Consider the following 13717-nt stretch of genomic DNA (forward strand, 5'->3'; position numbering starts at 1 on the left):
ACTTCAACGAAAACACTCATGACGTGCGCGTGCGCATGTCAGACTTCCATCATGAACGTTGAAGCAAATATATGAAATATATAAAATATAAAATATGAAAATTATATTTAAAGTTTATTGAAAAATGTATTTAAATTGTCCAACAGATAAATAAAATGAAGGAAAGAAAAGAAAACAGATTCAGGTTCCACTAAACAGATGGAATAAAACATATATTGATATAATTTAATAGTTTAATTTAAAATTTATAATTTATGTGTTTTACATTTTCAACAGTAGTCAGGTAAATTTAAAAATCTGTATCTTTAAAATGATAAAACGGGGATATTCTTTCAACCAAATCATTTTTATGTACATTATGTTTTGCTACAATAATGAAGTCAATTATATACTTTTCACGAGTTACATTATTTTAAAAAATAAAACAAACAAACACTGGAGGGCATGTTTCACTTTAAAATTGCTAAAAATAATCAAAAGAAATGTCAGAAAATTGCAGGAAAATGTTGTATAAGAAAAACTCGTCAGCATTTTAAAGGTTTCTTTAAAAATCGCCATATATTTTTAAAAAAATCACCATTTAAATAAAAATATTGTTCTGAATGTCAAATATTGTCTTTAACAATCACCAAAACCCCCCAAAATCTTGTCTGTAAAAATCTACCACAGTTTATTTCAAAATTCACCATTTAAAAAAAGTAAATAATAAATCTGATTTTTAAAAAGAGAAAACACTCAATGTTTTCTTAAAGTCCCCTCCCACAAAGCTCTCCAAAAAGGTTTTCCGTAAAGATCATCAAAAAAATAATAAAATAGTCAAAAAAAGTCAAATTTCAAAGATGAAAAAAAAAACATTGAAAAATGTTGTTTTAAAAACCGCCAAAAATATACAGCCATTTAAAGTTAGATCATTCAAAATTTGAATAAAATATGATATAATGAAGCAGGTCGTGACTGTGGTGCACAAACATTGCGGTTTGGATGTTTTTTTAGGTTTAGGTTTTTTTTCTCACGGTGTTTTTTTTTTTTTTTAACAGGCAGTTTTTTAGGCGCCTCACGCGGTCAGCTGAGTGTTTGAGGACCCCGAGCTCACGTGCCCCTCTGATACAACATTAGCTCGCAGGCTAACAGCTAACAGGCTAACTTTCAGACAGAAAGAAATTAAAATAAAGTCGGAGTTAAAAATGTCGGAAGTTAACGTGAAGAAGGAGGCGAGCCCGCCGGACCCCGCGGAGGTGGAGAACCGGTGAGTGCGCCGCCCGGAGACGGAGCTGTTTACCCGGAGACGGAGCGCCGAACTCCGCTCAGATTCTGACGGATTTAGTGTTTACGCGCCTGTTTTCAGTTAAACTCAAACTTTTCGATCCGGATAAAAACATTTTCTGAATCTCAGTGAATTTATTGTAAGTTCGGCATCCAGACAGCTCATTATTCCAACCAAAAGTTTGAACATTTTCACACGTTTACCTCCTCTAAGGCAGGGTAGTCTCGGTCTCTCAGCAGGTTCTTCATGGGTTCAGTTGTTTGGTGGTTTGAATGTGATGCCGAATTCAAGTTTAGTCCTCAGAGTTCTTCGTGTTGTAAACTCGTTAAATGTCGCAGTTCATCCAGCTGCTGTGTCTGCTGGAAACAGTTTCTCTGCAGTAAACTGGAGGTTTGACTTCACCTGAACATGTAAAAAAAATGTCCAGAGGACAACAAAAACAGGACAATCTGCATGTCTCTCTAACGGAGAATCTGCAGCTCCTGAAAAGATGTGAAAGGCCAAAAATGCAAACTTTAACTTCACAAAATCATGTTTGTTTTTCGGTGAGCACAAGAAGTCATTAAATGGTTAATATTCAAAATTTAAATAATAAAATTTAGGATCAGACAAGAAGTCAACAAAATTATTTTACTTTGTACAATAAAATATCCGATTTGTTTGTTTGTTTCAGTTCCTTAAGTCTTAAAAGACATTGAATGTATTAATCTAAAAATAAAGACTACTGGTGTTAAAATGACTTAAATAAATCCTCTAAAAGTCTTAAAAATGCTCAGACACAAGATGTAGTTCATCAAATGTTTTTTTTCCTGGACATTGCATTTTTAATGTCAAAAAGTAATAAATAATATGTATAAATAAAGAAATGGATTCTTTAATTAAAAAAAAAGTAGTAATAATAACAATAACGTGTTTTCTTTTAATGTAATCAATGGATGAGAGTTCAGGCAGTTTCATCACTTTAATTTGCAGAATAAAACACCAACAAACGGCAGATATTTCCTGTTTTCACAAACAAAAACGCCACCTTTTATCTGACAGCAAACATTTTGGAAAAAATGTTCTTAATAAGTAAAAAATTACTTTCTTTTTTTTTCTTTGAATCATGATTATAGCAAAAAAAAAAACTCTTTAACTTTCTTTTAAACTATAAATTGACTATTTTAACAATCACTGAATCTGTTCGTTATTTTCTTAATTAATTGTATAATATCATGTCAGAGCCCAAAGTGTTTTATTTTAGCAACATATATTTATTTATTTATTTTTTAAATTATTAATGAATCCATTAATGAATCCATTCTGCTGTTCTTATTTATTTATTTTAACATTAATAGTTATTTTATTTTTTAAAGGTGTTAATGACTGAAAGACGTGGTGGTATTAAGGATCAAAGAGCTGTATTTATGTATTTATGTATATATTTATTCATTTTAATGTTTTAAAGCGATGACGAATGACCTCATCTTTTCAGGATCAAACTGCTGTGTCAGCAGTTTCCTCACGGCATCACAGATCAGGTGATCCAGAACGACATGCCTCACCTGGAGCCGCAGCAGAGAGCCATGGCCATCAACAAGCTGCTCTCATTGGTCAGTAACCCCGTGATGTCATCACCCACGCCGTGACTGTTGATCAGTTATCAGTGTGATTATTGATCAGTTCTGGGTAGGGCTGAGAGGACATTTTAGTACCTGGACCTCTGTGAGTTTTAGTAGAATAGGTCCTCCAGCTGGTGATGCTGTTCTACAGTATATTTGTCATGTTCAATGTCTGACAGAAAATAAATATTTAAACCAAAATGAACCTGATGATATCTTCATATCTCACTGAGGAGTCAAAGGAACCTTTAAGCTCCACAGAAACACTGATTCGATTTATATCGTGATAAATGTCGATATCGTCTGATATGAAAAACATTAATTAATATACTTTATTCCACATCACCCAGCCCGAGTTATGGGTTATTGATCAGTTATCAGTGTGATTATTGATCAGTTCTTGCTGTGTTTCAGGGTCAGCTGGACCTGCTGAGGAACAGCTCGGGGCTCTTGTACCGGATGAAGGACGGGCAGAGCTCCAGGTAAACTCACCTGACGGACAGACGCCACACACCTGTTTGCTCTCTGTCACTTTAGCCTTCTTTGAAGCTGAATATTTCCCATCAGCCCCCTGCTCTCTTCTTCGTGTGTTTCAGTAAGATGAAAGGTTCGGACAACCAGGAGAAGCTGGTTTATCAGATCATCGAGGACGCTGGAAACAAAGGTACCGAACGGACCTGCGGCTCTGAGCTGAACCTGGTCCTGCCGCTCCGTCAGTCTCTGAGAGCTTCAGTCTGCAGACGGCTGTCGGCCAGAATTTGGGCTTTTTCCGATACGGTGCTTAAATTCTACCTTTAAGACGCGATCGGTGCTGAAATGACACTTAACAAAAAAGAAAAACAAAACAAAGCACAAAACAATTAATGACACTTAAGAAGACAATTAAGACACTCGGCTGTTATACGTACATTAGTCAGTTCAGGTCAAGTCAGTTTATTTAAAAAGTCCATTATCACAAACACAGTTTTCCTCAGAGGGCTTTACAGCAGGCACCATCCCTCTGCCCTCGGACCCTCACATCACCTGAGGAAACACTCCCCAAAAAAACCCTGTAACCGAAGCAGACGTGCAACAGATGTCGTAAATAACAGTTGAATTACAGTTATGACAAAAAGAAAGAGAGAGATGCTCAGCAATAATGGAAACAAACGCGTCACATTACAGTAATAATAATTCTACATTTACTAAATGATGCTGACTCTATGATGCTGATTTTATGTCACGTGCAAATATTGTGGGTGTTGATAAGAGTCCCGTGCGTACACTGATAGTGGAGGCGTGGCTCGTAATAATGGCAGCACAACCAAGACCACCACCATTACAGTTCCCCTTTTAAATAAAACGGAAACCAGGGGCGTCGTTAGGCCGGGCGTCTCTCAGGGCGTGTTTTCCTTCAAAATCAAATTTTAAAAGACAAGATTTTTTAATTTTTGGCAATTTTATTTTATTTTTTTTTAATATTCTAAATTTTTTTTCCATTTTAAAAATAAAAATCATAAAACTTGTTTTTTAAAGAAAACATACCTTCCAAACTTCAATTGTAAAACACTCCTCGGTGTTTTAGCCTCAGACTCGCAGGCCGCATGACGCCACGGGTCGTCCCCGTCACACCTCTGAGGAGGCGCCGACATTTCTGTCGTTAAATCAACGTGACGATAATAACAACACTTAAAATCAACCACAATCCAGTGTTCAATAACCAATAACAGACCACCACAGTGGGACGTGAGAGATAAAGTCTGTCCGCAGTTATTCTGTTTTTGTTTTACTTTTTATCTTCTGCGGCGGCGACAGAATTTCTTCAAATCTGACAAACGTCAACTCGGACTCAACGATCAGCTGATTAGATTTTGGTGGTCAAAGGTCAGCGTGACCTCGTAAAGACTCGAGAATTCATCCACTCAGATTTCACACAAATATCGAATAAAATAATGAAGAAGTTCTGATCTTTTATTCGATCTTAAAGTGTTTTTATGACGAGCTCTCGCTGCATGTCAGGTCTTCCTTGTAAAGCTCGTTAGGCTGCACTTGTTGTATGAAAGGTGCTAGATTAATGTCATTATTATTATTATTATTATTATTATTATTATTATTATTATTATTATTATTATTATTATACGTCTCCGTGCTCACATGGAGCCCAGCAGGCCGGTCTGAAGATAAGATCAAACTTTATTGCTCCCACACTGGGGAAATTCACCTGTCACAGCAGCTCAAACAGAAATGTAAAAATATACAAATATAACAAAATATAAAGTACTCAAGACTATTTACAGTACACACACCTTTCAGCAAAGATTTCTGCGGTGCGACGCAGTGTGAAATAAATACTGTACAGAGAAAGTGTGTTTCTGTGCTGCAGGGATCTGGAGCAGAGACATCCGCTTCAAGAGCAACCTTCCTCTGACCGAGATCAACAAGATCCTCAAGAACCTGGAGAGCAAGAAACTCATCAAAGCTGTTAAATCTGTGGCCGTGAGTTTAAAAACCCTCCGATCTGACCATCGGCTGATCCCGCAGACGCACCAGCGCTCCTCTCTGACCGCCGCCGCCGTGTTTCTCTCCGCAGGCGTCTAAGAAGAAGGTGTACATGCTGTACAACCTGCAGCCTGACCGCTCCGTCACCGGCGGCGCCTGGTACAGCGACCAGGACTTCGAGTCCGAGTTTGTTGAAGTTCTCAACCAGCAGTGCTTCAAGTTCCTGCAGAGCAAGGTACAAAAAAAAAAAGATTTTATTTAAACAGCCGAGAGACGGCACGTTCGAAGATTTTTACTGACACGAAACGACAGAAGAGCTTCCACTGTTCTCTAAACGAATCACATATCATAATCTGCCGCTCCATAATCTGCTGCTGTTGCATTGTTCAGTTTTTTACGTATTTGCCTCCTATTCTGTTGCCTCGTGCTCTGTTGCTGTCGCCTCGTGCACTGTTGCTGTTGCTCAGTACTCTGTTGCTGTTGCCTCGTGCTCTGTTGCTGTTGCTCAGTACGCTGTTGCTTTCGCTTCGTGCTCTGTTGCTGTCGCCTCGTGCTCTGTTGCTGTTGCTCAGTACGCTGTTGCTTTCGCTTCGTGCTCTGTTGCTGTTGCCTCGTACTCTGTTGCTGTCGCCTCAAGCTCTGTTGCTTTCGCTTCGTGCTCTGTTGCTGTTGCCTCGTGCTCTGTTGCTGTCGCCTCGTGCTCTGTTGCTGTTGCTCAGTACGCTGTTGCTTTTGCTTCGTGCTCTGTTGCTGTTGCCTCGTACTCTGTTGCTGTTGCTTCGTGCTCTGTTGCTGTCGCTTCGTGCTCTGTTGCTGTTGCTTCGTGCTCTGTTGCTGTTGCTTCGTGCTCTGTTGCTGTTGCTCAGTACTCTGTTGCTATCGCCTCGTGCTCTGTTGCTGTTGCTCAGTACGCTGTTGCTTTCGCTTCGTGCTCTGTTGCTGTCGCCTCGTGCTCTGTTGCTGTTGCTCAGTACGCTGTTGCTTTCGCTTCGTGCTCTGTTGCTGTTGCCTCGTACTCTGTTGCTGTCGCCTCGAGCTCTGTTGCTTTCGCTTCGTGCTCTGTTGCTGTTGCCTCGTGCTCTGTTGCTGTCGCCTCGTGCTCTGTTGCTGTTGCTCAGTACGCTGTTGCTTTTGCTTCGTGCTCTGTTGCTGTTGCCTCGTACTCTGTTGCTGTTGCTTCGTGCTCTGTTGCTGTCGCTTCGTGCTCTGTTGCTGTTGCTTCGTGCTCTGTTGCTGTTGCTTCGTGCTCTGTTGCTGTTGCTCAGTACTCTGTTGCTATCGCCTCGTGCTCTGTTGCTCAGTACTCTGTTGCTTTCGCTTCGTGTTCTGTTGCTGTTGCTTCGTGCTCTGTTGCTGTCGCCTCGTGCTCTGTTGCTGTCGCCTCGTGCTCTGTTACTGTTGCCTCGTGCTCTGCCGTTGCCATGGCGCTGCACTCTGGCGGCTCAGGTGTCCTCGCTGGTCACGTGACCCTGGTCGTGTGCTGTGTGTTTCCAGGCAGAGGCGGCGAGGGAAAGCAAACAGAGTCCCATGGTTCAGAGGAACAGCTCCTTCGCCACCTCGCACGAAGTCTGGAAATACATCTGTGAGCTGGGAATCAGCAAGGTGACGCCCTCACGGCCCCGCCCCCTCTGTGACCTCACACACCGTCGACTCTGACCTGTTGACCTGTTGACCCGCATGTTTTAGCTCATGTCTCTCTGTGACTTGGGTCTCTCTGTGACTCGGGTCTTTGGGACCAGGTGCTGTAAACTGACAGGTGTCCTCCTGCAGGTGGATCTGTCCATGGAAGACATCGAGACCATCCTCAACACGCTCATCTACGACGGGAAGGTCGAGATGACCATCATCGCCGCCAAGGAGGGAACCGTGGGCAGCGTGGACGGACAGATGAAACTTTACCGCGGCGTCAACGCGGTCATCCAGCCCACCGGCCTGGTCAGGACGCCCTGCGGTCTCTGCCCGGTAACGCACGCACACACACACACACACACACACACACACACACACACACACACACACACACACACACACACACACAGAGTTTCTACATTTATACAACTTTACCAACAAAATAAAATATAGAATCAAAATGTGTTCACGTTTTGTGGCAGTTAGCTCTCAAAATAAAAAGTTTCTGCAACTGTTATCTCCGTTTCCATGGAAACAGAGTCTGACTAATTGCTGGAAAACCAGTCACGTATGTAGAATCTCAAATGTAATGAAACCTCGTTTACTTCTCCAAGTTGGCCGAACCGTAGTAACGACATGCAGACGCGTTTTCTAGTCCCCGTTGAATCGCCAAGAAAATCGCAAAAAAAACCAAAACATTTTAACGGGAAAAAATTAAATGAAAACAAAAAACCAGAAGTTTCAACAAAGAAAGAAAAAACTTGCTTTTTTAAAAAAAGTCACTCATTTTTTCAAAAAATATAATCTCCAACGTTTTTAAAAATCAGCCTTTTTTTCAGAAAAAAGGCCAAAATTAAAAATAAACAAATAAACAAATAAAAAAGGTGATTGTCGTTCCTACAGAGGAGGGCTAAAATGATATAAGAAAAAAATCTGCAAAAAATTAAGAGAAAAACCCCCCAAAAGAACTGACTCACAAAAAACTAAATGTTTTGTTGGCCAATCAGATCGCTCGGTCAGAACGCGTTGTTGTTGTTGTTGTTGTTGTTGTTGTTGTTGTTGTTGTTGTTGTTGTTGTTGAACATCAGCTGATTGCTGAGTCAGCGGTGGACATGTGATCAGAGGTCCTGACTCCCTGTCCTCTGTCCTCAGGTGTTTGACGAGTGTCACGACGGAGGAGAAATCTCTCCGTCCAACTGCATCTACATGACGGAGTGGTTGGACTTCTGACGGCCGCTCTGCTCTCAGTTTCTCCGAGGAAACGTTTATTCCATCGATCTGTGATCATTTCTTTTCTATTTATCTGTGATTGAATAAAAGCGGAGCCGCGGAGGCTTCAGACCGCCGTTTGTGTCTGTGATGGACGGACGTGGATCCGGATCCTGACAGCAGCGCTCTGTGTTTATCCGATCACCGTCAGACGTTAGAGTGCTCCATCAGAGGGTTAATGGGCTCTCTGCTGACGCTCAGCACCCGTCAGCTTTCACATCGTGGTCTCATGTTCTCGTGTTCACCGATCCTCCTCAGGAACCCGCAGACGCCTCTGTGCTGCGTCTCTGAAAACTACATTACCCAGCAGCCTCAGCATGCGGAAGCCCATTTCTGCCGGTGAAAGAAAAAAGTTAACGAGACCTCAGCTTGATAATAATATTTAAAAACAACTAAGTCAAAATTATATAAAGTCGAAGTGGACTTTATAGACTTGAAGACTTTTTGTCTCCAAATTTGACTTTTTATCTCATAATTTACTTTTTTTCTTATAATTTTGACTTTTTTTCTCACAATTTTGACATCTTTTTCCTCATAATTTTCACTTTTTCTCAGAATTTTGACTTTTTTCCCATAGTTTTGATTTTTTTGACCTAATTTTGACTTCTTATCTCATAGTTTTGACATTTTTTAATTATCAAATCTGAGTTTTCCTCTGATTTTCTTCTTTCGGTGGTGGAAATGGGCGTCCATATCAGCGGCTCTCACCCCAGAGACCCCTCTGTTAAATCAGAGACGTTCTGTTGTATTGTTCTCTTCAGAACGTTCTCTAATGGTTCCATTCTGACGTTTTATCATCCAAACAAATGATTAACCCTTTAGGGTCTGTTTGGTTCATTTGAGTATCTTTATACTCTTCACTATAGATGTAGTCCAGATTGTGTATTTGAGTGTAATCAGTGAATTTGCAGCTCAGCTCCTACAATAAGTCTAAAATACACTGTGGAAACTAAATAGTTACATTCAGACTGTTCAGGTCCAAAAATGCTCCATTGAAACCCATTCAAACTGACATTTTTGATCCCACAGCCATCAGAGCAGAAAAACAGGACTTGTATTATTTCTGGGTGTCATTCTGGGCTTTTGACTCTGAATTTGTCATTTTGACTATTTTCCACCTGATGAGGTCATTTTGACCATATTTGGCATATGGAGGAAATACATGCTATTTCCACTAGGTGACCTGTCACAAAAATGTACTTTGCATGTAGTATATTGGAAAAAAATATTGGCATCATGACAAAAACTTGTCATTTAAAGGGTTAAAATTCTGAAAATTATTGAATATTTTGTATTTATGGTTAGGACTGATGTTGGTCCAAAAAAATAACTGAATAAAAGTAGAAAATAATGTAAATGTAAAACAGTTTTTTAAAGCTTGATTTTGAAAAATGCACTTTGTGTGCAGAGCGATGCGAGTGTGTGATATTAAAGCGGTGCCCTGAAGGGTTAAAGCAATAAACAACAGATTAAAATCAATAATGAAAATGATAATTAGTTCAGGTTTTCTCAGTGTTAAATATACACCTTCAGGGAACACTAATGTTCCCCTGTGGTTACTTCAGCCTCCACAGAACATCTGGAGAATGTTCCTTTAGGGTTCCTACAGCGTTCTGTTAGCTAAAACATATTAAAGAAGAAAATGGCCCCAAAAATCTAACAGAAAAAATGGCAAAGTTTTCAAAATCACCAGACATTTTAAAGTAAAAATAAATAAATAAAAACCTTTTAAAGAGACAATGCTTTTTTTCCAAAATCACCCAAAAATGTAAAAGAAAAAAGTTGTTTACTTTGGAGGAAATTTTAATTTAATAGAAAATCGCCTAAATATACAGATAGAAACAAAATCTCTCTCTCTATATATATGTGTGTGTGTGTGTATATATACACACACACACATATATATATATATATGTGTGTGTGTGTATATATATATACTGTATATGTACATACATATAGATAGATGGATGTACAGTATATAGGTGGCTGGTGGATGTGTGCAGTGCAGAGTGCGGCCTGCAGGAGGCGCTACAGAGACTTTAAACTGTTCACGTCTGTTTCCAGTAAACTGCAGCTCAGAGTTCAGACTGTCCGTGAACGCAACACAAACTCCACTCAGAAATAAAAGATAAAAACTCAAAATGTGAGTTTGATTTAAACCCGAACTGATGATCGAGAGGAGGAGGAGGAGGAGGAGGAGGAGGAGAGGAGGAGGAGGAAAACAGAGAGGGGGGGCAGTGCGGATTCTTTCCCGTCATTCCCTGCAGCAGCAGCAGCAGCAGCAGCTCCCTCCTCCTCCTGCTCCTCCTCCCGCTCCTGCTGTCTCCTGTCTGTGTGTCCTCCTGTCGGACTCTGTGCGGACTCCTCTTCCTCCGCTGAAGTTTGCAGCCTCGCGGTGTCTTCGGAGCAGGTAAGCGGCTCGTCGGTGAGTCTCTGCGGGCTCTGGTGTGTCTGTGGCCGCGGTGCTGTGATTGGAGCCCCGCGAACTTCATGTCGGAGGCGCCGCGGCTGGCTCCGGCGGACCGGACTCTGCTCTGGTGCTCCGGTGCTCTGGGCCGGAGCGGAGAGTCCGCCCGGAGGCCCGGTCCTCTCTGCCGGCCCGATCCGCTCCGTGTGTCCGTCCCGCGGTGCGCCTCAGTCCGCGTGTCCGCCGCTCGTCCACGGCAGCAGCAGCCATTAGCTCGGCGGCGGGATGGAGGAGAATAACGGTGCGCCATGGACGCAAAAACAGGCGTGGCCGCGGGAGGAGGAGGAGGAGGAGGAGGTGTGTGTGTGTGTGTGTGTGTGTGTGTGTGTGTGTGTGTGCGTGCGCGCGCGTGTGCGTGTGTGCGCGTGCGTGCGTGCGCGAGACAATAAACAGCGCACATTTTGCGGAGTATTTTTAGCGGTAAAACGTGTCGGGCCCCGGGCTGCTGTCCCCGGCTGTGGCAGGCTGTGCAGGCCGGTGCGCGGCTGCTCTCTCCCAGGCACAGAACGTGCTGGAAGCAGGGTGTCGGTGGTCCGGGTGAGGACCCGAAGGAGCCAGGCCTCCGTCTCCAAACAGCCCGAAATACGTGCTGTGGCTGCCGGAGCGTTTTCCCGCAAACACAAACACGGAGGTTCCCTCCGGTTCCTGCTCGGCAGAACCTTCATGGAGGTCTGAAGAACAACACAGAACCGTTATGTTGTCACACAGGGCCGGAAACAGCCCGGGAGGGGGCCGGAGCAGCATGCTCCGACACCCCCACCCCAAAACAATGTTCTGAAAATGTTCTGAAAACATTACAATGCAATGTTTCTGTAATGTTTTCAGTGGCAAGTTTTCTTTTAGTTCCCAAAACGTTCTTCTTAAAGTTCAAGTAACATTCTCTATAAACATAACCAGAATCTTAATTTTTTGTTGTTGTTGTTAATTTATCACATCACATTTAACTAAATATGTGTAATCTCAGACCTCAATAACCTGCTCTGAGTGTTGCTTTGAAAATGTTCTTCTGTTGTTCTCATGTAACACTGAGAGAACTTTTAAATGAGGTTAACATTCTCTATAAACATAAAAAAATGTTAAATATGTTTTGTTGTTGTTAATATATCACATTAAAGGAAAGTAACGTCCTGAAAACGTGCTGAATGTTGCTTTGAAAACGTTCTCCCTTTGCTCTCATGTAACATTGTGGGAACGTTTTATAAAGAACATTCTCTGATCTGTCACCTCTCAGCATCACCAAAACATCCTCAGAGTGCTGCAGCTCAAACGTTACGTCAAGTAACATTTTCTTGTTAAATGTTTTCTTGAAAACATTTTTGTAACTTGTCGATAACATTAGTCAGTGTTGTGGGAACGTTCCCTGCTCGCTGGGTCCAGACTGTTTTCAGTCTCAGCTTCAGTTTTTATACGTTCATCAGAAAGTTTTGGCCAAACAGTTATTTTTGTTCTGTGAATTTTTTCTGATGTTCAGAGAATCCCAACGTTCCCACGGTTCTAACTGCCAAACAGTTTAATCAGAAGCATGTTTTATAAAAAATATTAAAAATCGGTTCAGTGTGTTGAAGAACATTTGTCCAAATTTCTGTAAAGAAAAACGCTGTAAGAGAACCTAAAGATAAACTACGTATTGACAACGTTCATGTGAGATCATGAGAACATTCACATGTGATCCAAAATAAGGTTCTTCCTCAAATGTAACCCCCTGGTTGTTTCATAGTGTTAATTCCCAAAAATATTCCGGCGCATTGAGTTGAGTATTGCCACGTAAACGTAGTTTGGGGGAACCACAAGAAAACGTCCTGTAGAGAATCTAGATATAACCATGGGAACCTCGAGGAAACGTTGAGATTCTCTGTACTTTAGAAAAATAACTGCAGAACATTCCAGCGATTAAATATTGGAGACTAGCAGTTTTTTATAGGTGATCTCCCAAACGTTACACATCATTTTAAACAATGTTCTAATGTAATAAGAGAACATAAGAACGGTGTATACGAGAAGCTTTAATGGAGGTAAAAGGGACCAAACGGAAACCATTAGTGAACGCTGCCTGAGGACGTTTATATGACCACGAGAGAACAATCTGTGGAGAACATCCTCTGAGGGTTGTACATTGTAGAGAACGTTCACGTGTGATCCAAAGTAAGGTTCTCCTACTGTTTCTCAACTTTAGCCTCCTGGTGGTCTTACAGTGCCGTTAGTTCCCAGATGTTTTCTGCCTCTCTTAGTTGAGTTGTAGAACATAAACATTGTTTGGAGGAACGAAAAGAGAACGTTCTGTAGAGAGTCTTTTCCAAATGTTAGAAAAACACCCGCAGGAAGCATTTGGAAATGTTTCCAGATTTGCTGATAGTTTAATTGGTGGGTTTGTTGTTTCGGTAGTTTGTGACGTTCCTGCTGCAGGGGAACGTCTGACACTGTGAGGGAACCACTGAGGGACCCTGCTGGTTCTCACTCACTGGTTCCAGTAAAAAGATGAACTGGTTTCAGCTGAAGCGCTGAATCATTCAGAGTAAAAAGTGAAGAGTTTCTGAGACAAACAGCCGGAGATCAATGATGCTGATCGGCTGCGTGTTCTCGGCATGTTCTCGGCGTGTTCTCGGCTTCTTCTCGGCATGTCCTCGGCTCACCGGCTCTGACTCATTAACATGAATAATGAAGGACACTGGATGTCCATTACTGAGCCGATCAGCTGATCAATAAGCTCTCAGTGCGTCCAGAGACACAAAGTTTCAGGTAACTGAGACTCTGCATGTTTGTCAGAGGACCAGGTCTGACAGGACCAGGTCTGACAGGACCAGGTCTGACAGGACCAGGTCTGACAGGACCAGGTCTGACAGGACCAGGTCTGACAGGACCAGGTCTGACAGGACCAGGTCTGACAGGACCAGGTCTGACAGGACCAGGTCTGACAGGACGGTGTCACAGGTTGATGGGGGTCGGCAGATGTTAGTTTTTCAGGACTGATTCAGATCTTTGGGAGTTACTGAGGCCAATCACTGATATTTG

General features: G+C 42.0%; 2 protein-coding genes across 2 annotated transcripts in view; both read left to right on the forward strand.

Annotated features, from left to right (window-relative positions):
• Positions 1–1042: 1042 nt before the first annotated feature.
• On the forward strand, positions 1043–9605 carry polr3f (polymerase (RNA) III (DNA directed) polypeptide F). Its single transcript, XM_088075079.1, has 9 exons — positions 1043–1246; positions 2739–2856; positions 3280–3347; positions 3462–3529; positions 5228–5340; positions 5435–5578; positions 6838–6945; positions 7114–7305; positions 8125–9605. The coding sequence occupies exons 1-9, from the start codon at positions 1185–1187 to the stop codon at positions 8200–8202; spliced, it is 951 nt and encodes a 316-aa protein (XP_087931205.1). The 5' UTR covers positions 1043–1184; the 3' UTR covers positions 8203–9605.
• Positions 9606–10491: 886 nt separating this feature from the next.
• The window catches only part of LOC121965484 (spectrin beta chain, non-erythrocytic 1-like), a 43677-nt gene continuing 40451 nt past the window's right edge, over positions 10492–13717 (forward strand). Inside the window, exon 1 of the mRNA XM_088075077.1 lies at positions 10492–10651. The gene's annotated coding sequence lies outside the window, so the exon portion shown is untranslated. The remainder of the gene's footprint in view (positions 10652–13717) is intronic.

This window comes from Plectropomus leopardus, chromosome 3, assembly GCF_026936395.1.
Source record: "Plectropomus leopardus strain MGB_pleo_1.0 chromosome 3, ASM2693639v1, whole genome shotgun sequence".
Classification (NCBI taxonomy): domain Eukaryota; kingdom Metazoa; phylum Chordata; class Actinopteri; order Perciformes; family Serranidae; genus Plectropomus; species Plectropomus leopardus.